Source organism: Monomorium pharaonis, chromosome 5 (assembly GCF_013373865.1).
Source record: "Monomorium pharaonis isolate MP-MQ-018 chromosome 5, ASM1337386v2, whole genome shotgun sequence".
NCBI lineage: Eukaryota > Metazoa > Arthropoda > Insecta > Hymenoptera > Formicidae > Monomorium > Monomorium pharaonis.
This window is the reverse complement of record NC_050471.1, coordinates 1,711,005-1,726,123: the sequence shown is the minus strand read 5'-3', so window position 1 is coordinate 1,726,123 and position 15,119 is coordinate 1,711,005. Positions and strand designations below refer to the sequence as shown.

The 15,119-nt window shown below is 36.2% G+C and overlaps 1 protein-coding gene across 1 annotated transcript; it reads left to right on the top strand.

The window, feature by feature from the left end:
• The first annotated feature begins 598 nt into the window (after window positions 1–598).
• Window positions 599–13,249, top strand: LOC105838012 (nuclear receptor subfamily 2 group E member 1). Its single transcript, XM_012683265.3, has 4 exons — window positions 599–3,117; window positions 10,455–10,691; window positions 10,882–11,105; window positions 11,581–13,249. The coding sequence occupies exons 1-4, from the start codon at window positions 3,051–3,053 to the stop codon at window positions 12,250–12,252; spliced, it is 1,200 nt and encodes a 399-aa protein (XP_012538719.1). The 5' UTR covers window positions 599–3,050; the 3' UTR covers window positions 12,253–13,249.
• Window positions 13,250–15,119: the final 1,870 nt, after the last annotated feature.

Here is a 15,119-nt window from a genome sequence, read left to right as displayed (position 1 = left end):
AATTGTTCTTAAAATAAATTGTTCTTAAAATAAGCGTAAGATAAACATTTTATAAGATAAATCCAAGAAAAGATTTGTTAAATATTCAGTTTTATTTACCTCCGTAAAATAAGAAAGTGCCAAAATTGATGTAGTATAGGCAGGTAATAATAAACGTTTTGCTTTTTTTCTCTTTCACATGGGTTATTTGTACAAAATACTTACACGTTAATGTACAAAATTTCTAACAATCTTTTACTTCGATATAAAATGTTTTTATCGATTTATACAAATACTCTATGCTGTTTTACAACGCAACATGTAGCGCGATAATATATGTATAAAAATTAGATTAGCTTACTGACTTAATAGATAAATCTAATGCTGTCTTTTATCTTATATTAATGTTACTGTTTTTCTTATATCGATAAATGTATCAATTTATTCCGATGTTTAAAACTGTATTATAAGAATAAGCGAGAGAAAGATAACAATAAAACAGTATTAGGACACCGCAAAAAGTAAAACAATCTGATATTAATAATATATTTATTATTAAACTATACAATTTGCAAAAGAAAAAATAGTGTAAATTTGATTCTTGCTTTTATTTTAGTACATTTTATATTAGAAAAATAAATCTATGAATTATGAATTTTTACTTCTTTAATTATCGAAGCAGATCATGTTTTTCTATCAGTATTAATAAATTATTTAGTTTCCAATAAATAAGGGGATGTTGCCTTAGGAGAACAATGTTAGTATTAGCATTTTTTCTATTTTCAATTTTATATAATACGTACATAAGAAATATGAATAGAATTTAAATCAATCCTTTAATATTCAAAGACTCGGAGCTGAAAGGATTAATAACGCGCGCGATTAATTAGGATCATCAAAGCACCCCCCGAGTGTCTCCGCGTTGTTGCCTGCGGAGCGTCATAAAAATACACCTGGTGTAATCTACGAAGATAGTATCGGCTCGAGTACGACTCTTTCGGGCGAGGGGGAGCGTGATATATCATCGAGAGATCCAATCTCCGCGATATTACATCGGTTATGACGGATTCCTGGCGTAATTCACCGACTGTAAGAACAGCTCGCGCCCCAACCCTGTTTTGCGCGCACACGCATACACATACACGCATAGTCATAAGGGAGGGGAATCCTCGTACGGGATCGGGCACGAGATAATTCAAGATGGAGTCAGGGAGTCAGGCGCAGCGCATCTGCCCGCGTCGCTATTATTCCAAGTACATGCACTCCGCCGTTTAACCTCCTCCACGTATCTCCGCGGCATTTTGAATGGCGAAACTTCAACAAAAGTCTACCCTCTACCTGAGCCTCCGCACGCATCAACGAATCTCAACGGCCGGCGGAGCGAGGGACTTAATTCCGGTCCTAGACAGAGCGCGTCCAGAATTACGGCGCCGCAGAAATTACGGGCTCTATTAACTAGACCAGTGACGCTGTGAGAATTTTCAAACCGTAGGATTGCTTGATGATACTGAAAACACAGCTGCTTATTTGAATATTTGAATATGAGTTTGCTGCTTTCTTATATTATTGAAGCAATCCTGAAAATACTGCGAATTAATTACTGAATTTCACCGGACGAATTAATTCTGAGATGACAATAAAATTTACGGGAAGTTAGTTTAAATCTTAAATATAAAGAGGTTAACGCGAGAGATATCGGAAGTGCGATAGGTTCGAACCGACTTGAGTCCGCCAGGTCTCTTCAAAGAGATACAAAAAGTCAGAAACTATTGTTTCTTTTTTTTATATTAATCATTTTCCTCCGAAAGACGGTAATAACATTTTCGAGACAGGAACAGCGAGAAATCATTATACTATTTATCATCTTATTTGCTTTCTAATGAGCACTAGAAAGTTAAATTTGGTCAAGCGGAATTATTAAATTTTTGTATATTATATTTTAACTCTGCTTATTTATTCGGTTCGATTTACTTGATACAAAATATATTTTATTTTCTTACTAATAATATTTTGTTTTGAAAATTCTTTCTCTAAGAGAATTTGATGGACTTTGTCAATGTAAAATCTGTTATTTTTATACTTTTTAAAAGTGTTTTATTAAATAACTAAATGATATAATTGTATAGTAAATTTGAATAAAAACATCAGAGTTAACATTTATCTATTTTAATTTCATAATTAACAAAATTGTAAGTAATTTTTCTTGTGACGCAAGGCGTAAAATACTAGGAAATTTCATATTATAGAAATCTATTTGATTTGGATATTCGGATATTAGTATGGATTTGTTATTTTATATTATAGTAGATCTTTTTGCAGAAAATATCACAAATTAATCGCCTTGTATCAAAACATTTTTTTTATGATTTACAAAACTATGAGTAATTTTTTACAACACAAAGCGTAAATATATCAGAGAATTTTATATTTTTATATTTATTGAACATCCTTGGAATTTACTGGAACTAAAAGTACAATATTAATTTACTAAGTGGCAGTCACAACATTGATAATCTATTCAGGGTTTGCTCGTGAGGAATGCAAATATACGTAATGTAAAGGGATTGTTATGCGCAACGTCGCGTGGGGTGCGAGGAAGCTGCCTTCCTTCTCACCTTCGAAACGAAGGTGACTCTCGCGAAGTGGTGCTCGCAGTGGCGGGGATGATGACGCAACCCCCTGTCGCCTCGTAGCAGTGACGTTCAACCCCCGTCAGGAACGAACCACTCCTTTCGTCAGGTCCGCCCTTTGCCGAGGGTAGGGAAGCCCTCCGCCAATGAGATGCGCTTTCCACATAGCAGCATCAAAACTGTTCACTATCGGTGGTTAGCATCAAAAAGTCTCGACTAAGGTGACTCTCAGTCACATTTTACCCCGGTGTTAGTCCTCAGCGTGCCGCTGCAGCCAGAAAGTGATGTCGTAAAAACACGGAAGACTAGCGCCGTCCTAGCTGAAAAGTCCGGCTTTGAGAAAAAAAAAATCCCATTGTGTGCGCGGTGCGATTTGGTCAAAGTTCTGTCTCTCACTCGGCGCCTCTTCAATGACCATTGTGCAGTGACGATCTCGAAAGGATGCAGAATCAGGAGTCACAGATGCCACACATGCCAGTTCCTCCGCCAAAGATGCCGGCATCTTCAAGTAAATAACCCTTGATTTTATGTTTGCTTAATGTTACCGAAAGCTCAAATATACTTTTAGTTTATTTTATTCGAAAACTTTAATACGTTCTTCACCGCGTATATTTGCCTCGCGTTCTTTCTTCATTCGGGCTATTTAATATTTTTATTATTAAAATTATAATATGATACACACACACACACACACACACACACACACACACACACACACACACACACACACACACATATAAAATTATCTGTTAATGCTTGAATATTATGATAATTATCAACACGAGAACATTGTTAAATTTTTAAAAATATTTGGTTGTTTTATGAGTAATCGCGTTAAAAAAATAAAACTTATATTTAAAGATATATGTGATACATTTCAAATATTACCAAAAATTTTAAAATTTTATAAATTTATTACGTTTGAGTATTTGTTTAATATTTGAATATTATTTTAAAATAAAAAAAATTATTTAAATTTTTATTTACTTTTAATTTTTATATAAAAACGCGTTTTGTTTTAATTATTTGATGAAAAAATTGTGAATTAAAAATTTTTTACATATTTTAGTAAAACTCTAATAAACATGCAAACATTTATTTGGACGCACTTAAACTCGTTTAAAAGTTATTTATCTAAAATTGCAGGAAGTATATTGCATAAACTATTATAAGAGAAATTATTCATTGTTTTGTTCTTTGCAAGTAATTTCAGAGTCAAAACTCTGATATTTCGACAATTAAAATTTTTTATTATTGATTAATAATAATGTTTAACGTTATATAGCACAGTAGTTTTTATTCGCGTTAAAAATTATATATATTATTTAATAAATTATAATGTAATAGAATAATTTTCTCAGGCTCGATGTATTGATCTTATTATCGTATTTTTTATTGCTTTGCAATAACGAGTTCTTTTAGTTATGTTACAAAAGAATAAATTTCAGAACCTTTAGTTTTCATTTTGTGATAACTTTTAACTAGTATTGTAGAAGCAAACATATCTTTAATTTTTAATACACACACAAAATATAATTATCTTGAATTTTTAATACACACACAAAATATAATTATTCTTTTGTTCTACTACTGTGTTATGTCACTTAAAATTTCAAAAAATTTTTTTACTTAAAATAGAACAATATTTAATTATTAGAGAGAGAAAGCAAAGATTTTCTGATTAAAAATGCATGTAGCGCATACAGATCTGATTTAAAGTTAACTTTTAATTCTATTTTGAATAATATGTCAGAATACATCTAATCTAAAACTACAATATTACTTATTGAATGACATAATAATAATGAATTTATTTTAAAAATATTATACAATATGCTTTAAATAAAACATAGATAGCTTCGACAATGTCAAGCGCATGCAACCCACACAGCCTAAACAGAAAATTACTAAAAATTAATCCGATAGACAACGTATTAATTTTCTTTTTGACAGAATATTTTAGGACATTTGTTTACATAATTCAGCACAAAAATTTTATTTATATTAAATCAATTTTCTTTCAGATAATTACTTATATTTTGAAAAAATTTAATGAATTACGGACAGATTTTTTTTCTGTGACTGTGTTAAAGAAATCCTTTCCTTTTTATATTATTTATGATGTAGTTTTACTTCTTGTAAAAAATGTGAGCTCTGTTTACTTAAGTCTAACAATACTATGAAAAAAGTATAAGAGTATTCAATAATAAGAAACCAGCATTTAAAGAAATAAAATATAGATAGAATAATGTAAATACGCAGTCATAGAACTAAAACAAGATCTGATTTAGGGCCGATTGTTTTAACTTTTTGATAAATTTACCCATCAGGTAAGCATGCGACTTTTTTTCCCAAATAAATGGAAACAGACATATATTTATTTCATAGATAAGTTTACTAAGAAGTTGGAGCAACCGGCTCTTAATAATGTTTTTGATTTTTTCTTTTCCTGGTATTTTACATCTTTGAAGCACTATCTAATTCTCATTATATTTTTTACACATCACACACACAATTCACGTACTTATTAAATTACTTATTATAAATTGTAGTTGTATTTATTTATCACAATATCTTAATAAAGAATTATTTTATCATCTTGCTTTATATAAATATGTTATTTATTGCTGGATACGTCTAACAAGATAAACATAATTACATGATTTTTTAAATAATTATTGTAATATTTTCTTTCTTATTTTTTATTAATTTTCTAAATGTATAGAAAAATTTCTGTATTCTTGTATGTACATACATTACATCAACTTTCTCCAAAGTACTTTTATAATTCTATTTCGTAAATAGTCCAAAAAAAATTTACAAATTCTTAACCCGTTTTTTTCTTGACACCTATTAGTGACTTTGTACAATTTCTACCTGAACTCCGAATTGCTCGAGCTTCGCACATTTATTGCCGTCAATGTAGAGACAAAACTTCGAATGGTTTATAACTCGTAACTTCAATTTATAAAAACAAGACACCTCGATGGAAAGGTGCATCGTATAAACGTGCAATAACAAATTTACAGTGCACACATTTTCGTGTCATATCTGCCGCGATCTATCGAAATAGTCGATCGTAGCGTGCCGATTGCCAGGTACCCATTCTCATGCCGCGGCATACTAATTTCGTCACGTGTGAAACAACAAACATGTGGCCTTTAAATGTAGCGAACCACCGCGTACATTTAAAAACGATTCATCCCCGAGCGCAGCTCATCCATGAGAAAGTAACGACAGATGGTTCAAAACGATGCACCGAGAACGAATCACCGTGGTGGTCGACTAGCAGGTTGACGCGGATGGTTGAACATAGCGTCATTTGGCTTCCAATCAGTGCGACGCATCGGGCTAATTAGAGCGTGGTTATCCAAACGTATCTCAAACCTATCTAAAAATTGTATGTAACTATATCGCATTTGCCTCCATCATTTGCGATAATTTTTCTTTGATGCAATTATAATAAACGAATAATATCTACGTATTTAATTTAGATTAGTACCTTGCGTCTCTTATTGACTTTTTAGATGTGCAGCTTTTAAAAATGTAATATTAGATTAAATTAGCCAGCAGTTATTTTGAATATTAAAAGTATTGACAACTACTACAGTATTTTTAATATTTAAAATGAGTATTAATTATTGGCCAATTTAACACTGCCCAATGTTACATTTTTGTAAGAGAAATAAACAATTTGTAACATATTATTATAATAAACTACATATACGATAACTATTGATAAGAATTTGATGAAAAGTATAAGATAATCTTATAATCGTAATTATGAAGTATTATCACAGAAAGACTCAATCCTGTTTCTAAAAACTGTTTGCGTAAATCTATCTCACATCGTGCATCATGCGATCAGCAGATGACGAATAGACATTACTCTAGATCAATTACACACATCATTATGTATGTACAGTGAATACATATATTGATAGCAAGCGGCTGACTCTTAAACATATGTTACTAAATTCCCATGCCCATTTACCCCGTGCCACCTGATGGCGCGTGAAATAGAACAACGGAAAACGAGTCATTTAATATTACATACGGAATGTTATGTGTAATTGTGTTTGTTTCTATCATTTACGATGATTTTTCTTTAATACAATTACAATAAACGGATAAGATATTTTAGTATACTCTCTCAACTCTTGTTTTTAATGCAGAAAAATAATTAATGTAAATTGTTGTTATAACACATATAGTCACAAAAATAATTAAAGTTTACTTTATGTTATACAAATTCATCAAATATAATAATTTAAAAAAAACTCAATTTTTATAAATAAAAACACCAATGATACATTTCTATCAAAAGCATTGTTATGTTTAAACTAACGAGATTCACTGGGTTGCCGTTAATAAAATCAAATCAAACCAAAGTATTTAAATAAAAATGCAACAAAGTGCCGATTCTTTATCTCTTATCTTTGTTTTTTGTTTAAAAAGATGTATGTAAAAAATAGAATTTATGACGGAATAATATTAAATAAATAATATAATCTCTATGTACATAGTCACATACATAATTGTCCGAACACAGAGAGGATTTTTATTTATTTTAGATATTTTATTTTATGCAACAAATCAAAATTAACTTTTTGATGAGAATGTGTTACTTGGCAATGGATTTAAACTTTTAATCAAACTTTCTCTAAAAAATTATAATATTTGATGAATTTGTAGCATAAAAAACTCAATATCTTATGTTCACACAATTATTTAATTAGTTTCGTAACGGTATGTAGAATAAAGAATTGATAAAATATGATAAATAAATTGTCTCTACATTTGTCTCAACATTATTTTTAAAAATGTTTATAACCTTTTAACATTCTATTTATCTTTTTAAAGAGTTTAACAGACACATTCAATAGATATTTTAATTATAATATCAGTAATGACTTTCGATTTTTATTCCCGCCGATGCGACGCATGCGAATGCGGTACAAAGTGAAATTCAGATGGGAGACTAGAAAAAGTTTAACGACAGGACGATTATTTTTTGCCGACGAACCTTTTGCCGTCCGAGCGGCCACAATGCGTCGTGTACAAAACAAGTCACGAGCGTTTCATGGAGAAACTGGCGAGACTATCGGGCTATCAGTCCCCTTGATAATTACATCGAGAAGTTTGTAGTTTTGCACGGCGAAAGTTTGACCGATCCGGTGACACTTTGCGCCACGTTTCGCTGGTCCTCCGTCGCATCGGTTCATCCTCCCCCCTTGTCCTCTTCCCTTTCTCTCCTTTTTTTTTACCCCTTGCACGCGAACGCGCATCGGCCGCGGGGATGCGCGCAACAAACTTTTCCCTTAATTTCGTGGTCACGAACACGCGGCGCCAAAACTTTCGGCTCTCCCGGGGAAGAGAAGGAAAAAAACGCCGAAATATGTATAGAGTTGTCCGCCGGGGGTGAATCACATATCCGGCCGCACAACGTTCGGAACCCCGAACTCTACCCCCCCTCGCCTCCGAATTTCAGACGTCGGATGTTCCACGTGTACGGGCCGAGGTGATTTCCACCGAAATTTGCAATTCTGTGACGCGAGCGGGCGGTGCACCGTTTTTGTCGGTTTCGGCTCAAATGAAATAATTGATACGGGGGAGCACGTGCTCGCGCTTTAGAGCGATACTTATTACCGTCTCCGTGCGGTACAAACGTACGATTTTACATTCCCCTCTTTCCGCGAGCCACACCTCCGGCCCCGGGTCTAATGACAGTATTTTTTGCATGTACGCGCAATTGAAAACGCGCGCTTGCGCGCATTCACGCGTCCCATCAAATATTTACGCGATTTTTACAGCAACCCCCCGCAAAGGGGGCTCTCTTTCTCTCTCTCTCTCTCTCTCTCTCTTTCTCTTCTCCCCTAAGTTTCTTCTCCTGCCCTTTTCCCCTTCCCGTCTCTCCCTCTTTCCGACTTCGTCGAAGAGGAGACGGAGAAAGAGGCCGCGTTCGCGACGCGTTTGCCATAAAAATCGCATGAATATTTGATGCCGCACATGACACAAGGAAGATGATCGGCGCCCCGATCGACAGCGGAAAATACAACACTCGAGGCGCCCGACGATTCTTCGCCGATGAAAAATTCAATCGCGAGTCGACTCGCGAACCCGACCGAACGCAAGTTTCATGGGGCCCTCGAGTGCAGAAACGTTGGTTGCGTGATTCCGACGCGCGACGCGCGTCCAGAGGGAGGAAGGAGGGTTTTCCCTCTACGGAGGGAGGGAGGACAGAAAGGTGGACATTCCTCGTCGCGCGGTGCCCCCGAGGGGCGCAGCCCTGTCATTCGTCCGACGTAACCCGTACACTGCCTGCTTCCCGCTGTACAGGAACATGTGTGCTTTTTGCACATTACTCCGTAACTCCACGTTAATGATTTACCCTCCAGGAACCTTCAAGCGACTTGCTAGCTCGCCTCTCGGTCACATGCGCGCGCGTCACATCCCCTCGTGAAAGGGGGAAACGCCTTTTAACCGTGAATATTATAAAGAGTAAGAGTATACGACCGGGAAACTTCTCGATTTGTCGCTATTACCGGCAATCGTCGGACACGTAAGAAACGTGTAATATAAAAGTTGAGGGCTCGATAGAGCCCAGAGAAAGTTCTTGATGGCCGGAGAGGGTGAGACTGGCGGGAGCAGCGCGCGTATTTAGCCATCGGTATCGCTGCATAGCTAAATGCAAAGTCGTCATCAGGAACGTCGGTTAGGATACGCCAATCAACAGGTTGTTCCGCGAGTATTTATTGCCGTGCGCGACGACGTTTACGATTTGAGGGATTTAAACGGAGTTCTCTCTCTCTCTCTTTCTCCCTTTCCCTCTGGCCGTGTTGTTCTCGCTACCATCGCGGCTGTAATAACTGCGACAGAGATAAAGAAACCGTACGGGACCGATCGAGGGAGAGATCGAGGTCCGATACCAAGCGAAGTGTCGTGTTTCTGGCTGCTCACTTAGGATCACTGAATGCAGCAGCCACATCCGGTCTATTCAGGCTCATTCACGACCTCGCCGGTCTCAATGGCGTAGGCGGAGCCCCGGACAAGGAGTTGGTACCCCATTACAAACGCGCGGCGCCCCCGTCACCCCTTCCCCGTTATCCGCACGCCCGAGGCCCAGGAGGAGATTCGCGTGTGTGCGCACGTGTGTATGTATGTGTGTGTGTGTGTATGTGCGCATGCACATTGTACTCTCCTGCGGGAACCATTGGCGACAAATCGATCCATTCACGTCCAAAACGTCATTCAGCGGGCTCGTGTTGTCGCTCGTAAACGGGTTTCGACCAAAATACCGGCATTTTCGTTGAGATTAACGCGCCCTTTCCACCGATTGTCAATGACAATGCCGGTGCTTACTCGCCACCGTCGGGCCGGCGACGACTCCTCCGTTGAACGCGAGGAAGTTGACGCGAGAAGCCTGGTATCGGATTGATTGACGAGGGAATGATGAAGTGCCTCTTCGCGTCAGCGCGTTCCTTGGCCGGGCTATGAAGTCGCTGCCTTGCGAAAACTTGTCTGTCAATCCGGGAGGGGGATCAAATTGCGCTAACATCCCCCTGAAAGGTTTACTACCTGTTGGAACGGGCAAAAAGGCAAAAACATGGAGGAACTAACTGCCCCCTTACTTTGTACTTATTTCTTTCGAATCTCCCTTCTACAAGAAAAATCAACGAAGAATATAATAATAAATTATTAAGAGAAATACATTCAACAAAACGTTCCTTTTCTTTTTCTTTCTTTTTTCTTTTAAATCATAATGAATATTTCGCGACTAGAAGATGAATTTTTTTTTTGTATTTTGCCGTGTCATTTCATTCGAAGTGTTTTCTTCCGTTTCAGGCCGCATTTTGTATGACATACCCTGTAAAGTGTGCCGGGATCACTCATCAGGAAAGCATTACGGCATATTCGCCTGCGACGGATGCGCCGGTTTCTTCAAACGATCGATTAGAAGGAATCGCCAATACGTGTGCAAAGCGAAATCCGAGGGGGGTTGCATGGTGGATAAGACTCATCGGAACCAGTGTCGTGCCTGCCGATTGGCAAAATGCATTCAGGCCGGCATGAACAAAGACGGTAATTGAGGCGTTCTCGCGCCAGTGCTGTCCCATGCCGTTTCTTAAAATATTTAGTTGACCCTTTTCTTTGTGTAGAAAAATAAGCACAGCTATCACCATCTTTTGTCGTGGTCCGCCTTCCTCTGCTTGCTAATGTAACTGCAAATTTTCACATTAACAAATGAAAAGGAAACACATTCTCTTTACAGCCGTGCAACACGAACGAGGCCCACGGAACTCGACGCTTCGTAGACAAATGGCCCTATACTTTAAGGAACCTGAAATTATGAGTAGCATGGTGGCACCGCCGCCAACGGCTTTAGACCTCGTTCTGCCTAAAGCGCCGTCGGAACCACGCGTCTCCGTGCCTGGACCATCGCCCCATCCTTCCCTTCCGCATCCGATATATTGCAACGCGTTGACAGTATCGAAAGTACGTCTGTATCTAATATATCTAATATACAGTTAATATTCATTTATGAAAACTCTATATATCGCTCATTTGCTACAACGACATAACTCAAATAACAGAATTTTTCAGTTAGACTGTTTTGAGTCAGTAAAATGTAATGTTATTTTTATATCTGATTTTAATGCAACGGTTTATTTTACTAATTGTTGATGAGTAAAAGTACCATTGGCTTTTTATTTAGTGTGTGTAATTGTCATCATTCTCTTTTCTTTGTAGACAGCTAAAAAATTATAACGCACATATTTTAATTATGACGTAGTGTAACAAATAAACGATATATCTTTTGAATTTTTATAAAACCCAGAATTTTCTTGAATCTGAATGTTTTTGCAAAATAAACATTGTTTTAAGAATATTATTTTTGTGAAAGTAAAAAAAAGTTTGGGAATTTATCTTCGACAACGGCGAAATGTTGGATATTCATTGTCTATTCCAGATACCGTCGAATATTCCGAACCTACAGTTGCCGTTTATCCCCTCGATCAACCCCGAGGCTATATGCGAGCAGGCCGCAAGGTTACTTTTCCTAAACGTGCACTGGGCGCGAAATCTAGTGTCGGAAACGAATCTCGTGATGGAGGACCAGCTGACGTTGCTCGAATCATCGTGGCGCGAGCTCTTCCTGCTGGCCGCCGCGCAAATGATACCGACTCTAGATCCTACGCCCTTATTACCACAGAATGTGCTGCCGCAAAGTATCAGCTTGATGATCGAGGTGAACCGTTTCCGCGAGACCCTGGCCGCCGTCCACGCAATGAATCTGGACCAACACGAGTTTGCCTGTATCAGGGCAATAGTGCTCTTCAAGGCCGGTCTGGACAGTGAATCGGTATCCAGTAATAGGAGCACCAACAGCAACTCACCTAGTCCCGGAAGCCGGCTTAGAGATGCGGTTAGCGTCGCCCGACTGATGGACAGCGCCCAATTGGCTTTAGGACAACGGCTCAGCGGGGCGTCCTACGGAACCCTCAGGCTTAATAAGCTGCTACTGCTGCTACCTACTCTGCGCTCGGTATCTGCACACGCTATCGAGGAGCTTTTCTTTAGAACCACCATCGGCGTGATCCCGATTGAAAGGATCATTTGCGACGTGTACAAGGCATCTTAATGCAACAGACCCGTCCCGACAAAGCAATATTGAATCTTGAGGAAGGCATTTATTTGTTATGTTTTTGTTCTTGCTCATTAAGATTTTTTTAATACTCAATATTTAACGTATTTTTCGTATAAGAAGAGAAACAAATTTTTCGAAGTATATAATTTAAAATTATTTTTGTTTTTATTCTTTTCATTGCTGCACAAGAAAGAATTGTAAAAAATTTTATTTTAATTTTATTGGAGCCTGCTAGTACACATCAAATGCGACAAATTTGCAATAATTCTATAACAATTCTATAGAAGAATTTTTATTTAATTTTTACTCATAGCAAATTCGATTGACTGCAGTATATAGATAACATGTTACAGAATATTACATTTATACTTACACATTTATAATTATATTTATAATTTTAATTTTTATTAATTAAAATTATTAATTATTTTTAAAAATTGTTATTAATAATTTTAATTGTATAATTACACACATTAACATTATATATAAATAATTTAAACTTATCCTACAATTTATCACAATAGTTTGATTAAATATATGTTGAACATTTAATTGATTAAAATTTATATTTTTAGCTATATCTGTGTTAGTGCATACAATTGAATTCGCTAATAAAGAAGAAAATTGAGGCACGATTACGCGTAATCGTAAAAACAATCGTACGAGCAAAGTGTTAATATGAGAATAATCATAGATATAAGTTTTATTAAAAGACAGAGACAAAATAAAATTGTGTTTTCCGAGGTTTTTGTGATATGCAAAAAAAGTCTGTCTAAAACGTTCAAGAATAAAATGCTTCGATAAAAACAATATACTGAAAATTAAAGAACGCATGTAAATACAAGTGTAAAAATAATGTAGCTTCGTTACGTTCTAATTACATAATTAAGATAAATAAAGAAAATGTAGAATGATATTGCGACGGATATCAAAAACAACGTGTATATAAATAGGATTCAAGACATGTAAATAAAACGTTATACATCTTCAATATTTCTCTCTTGACATTCTCTCCCGATGTCTTCATCCTGAATCCATTTTACATATATTTAACGGTATTAAGATAATAGCGCGATGTAATTATTGCAAGTATATTTGCCTGCTATTATGAAAATCTGGAGGCACCAGGAAAATAAAGATATACCTTCCATTTATTATGAAAGCATAGGAAAGCAAAGGGATTATGTGTTCGAATACCTGGCCGTCAGGATCGACAGAAAACATTTTAGGGGGAGGCATTTCACGGTGATTTGACGTATAATCGCGGCACAAAGAAACACTGTGCCGCGTTCCGACGGCACTGTCAGTACATTCTGTATATTTTCTACCCTGGTAAGCCAACGTGTAATTATATGCCCCAACAGACCAAAAGTAAGCCGACATCTATCGACAAAAACCTATGTCGACATCTTTGTCAACGGTCGACGAGGCTCCTGTTAGAAGATTGCCATGTTATTTTTAAATTTTGATTTTCTTTGTTGCATCGTCTCTTCTCGTCAAACTTCTGTCAACCGCTTCACGTTGCTATTCAATTCTGATTTTACGGGAACATCGAGAGGAGACTCAGATAACTAACGTGGCTTAGCCCCTAGTGTAACTAATTGCACATTGCGTATATTCTTGTATCTATAACTTTAACATTAACCGTTTGTATAGGATCGCTTTTTTTTCACAAATAGGTTTGCCCAAATATTTTTTGCGTACCTTTCAATTATCTTATAAATTATGCGAAAAAATTGTTTGAAAAAAAAAAAATACAGTTAAGTGGAATTTGTATGAAAATCGGAATAGAACTTGGTTTGCACTCATGTTGCTTAAGAAGTGCGAAGAAAATTCTCACGAAGTTTGCAAGAGATGCGGGACATGTAGAATAATATCGCCGCTCAACGGTTCAATCGTGCCTGAGCATCTCTTATTACTCGCATGAGCGAACTCTCGAATGTTGCCACTTACCGGCACTACCTTGTACCTAAATATGTTTATGTCGATACATATATTCTCACCCTCTTGCTCGCTTAAACTGCGTGCCAGCATAAAAGTTGTTCAAACACTTGTCTAAAAATATTAATAATTTGTGAAAGGCACGCAATCTTATAAAAAGAACGATGAAAGAGGAGAGTGATTTATTTAAACCACTTGAATCTTTCTACTTTTTAATGTTTTTATTTAACACAGTTTTATAAATCTATTTCTTAAAAAATATATAAAAGATTTGAAAAAATGCGATTATTTTCTGTTAATATTTTTTATGTCGTACCGAAGCAAATTATTTTCACGTATAAAGAAGTTTGGAATTTTATTTGAATATTTAATTTTAATTTCTAGCATAGCTGAAGAAAGCTCCACGACTCATACTTTTTGAAAATTTCTTCTATAAATTACTTATGATCAACTTTCCCTTTTTTTATTTCTAATAAATTAACTTATATTATCCTTATATAACCTTGTTCTTTCTTTAAAACAATACATGAAGCTCTTTAATATATTGAGAAGTCGACTTTTATCCAAGTAAATTTTTCGTAGAATTTTTATACTTTTTCCGTACAAATTCCAAAAAATTCTGCAAATTAAAGCGTTGGAGAATGTAACTGTCAGTTTAGCTACGACTTTCACCAATAGTACCGAAGCGGAATGTTTACCTGACTTAATTCGACAGGCGACTGCTTTTCAACCTGAATCCAAACTACTTTTCGAAAGATTTGGCTACAGCCGGTTGAACGCTTGGCCGGCTACTGTTTAATTCAAGATTGGCCATCCGTACAATCGGTTCGTCCAACAAGTCCCATAATTATATCTTTCATTTTTGTATTTTAGGTCAAGGTTCTCTACAAAGATCACAGCACTACTAAATTAAGTTTGTT

Coding starts and splice junctions, on each gene's coding strand:
- LOC105838012 (XM_012683265.3), top strand. CDS start 3,051: ATGCAGAATCAGGAGTCACAGATGCCACACATGCCAGTTCCTCCGCCA. Junction 10,692..10,881: donor GGCCGGCATGAACAAAGACG/GTAATTGAGGCG, acceptor TTCTCTTTACAG/CCGTGCAACACGAACGAGGC. Junction 11,106..11,580: donor ACGCGTTGACAGTATCGAAA/GTACGTCTGTAT, acceptor TGTCTATTCCAG/ATACCGTCGAATATTCCGAA.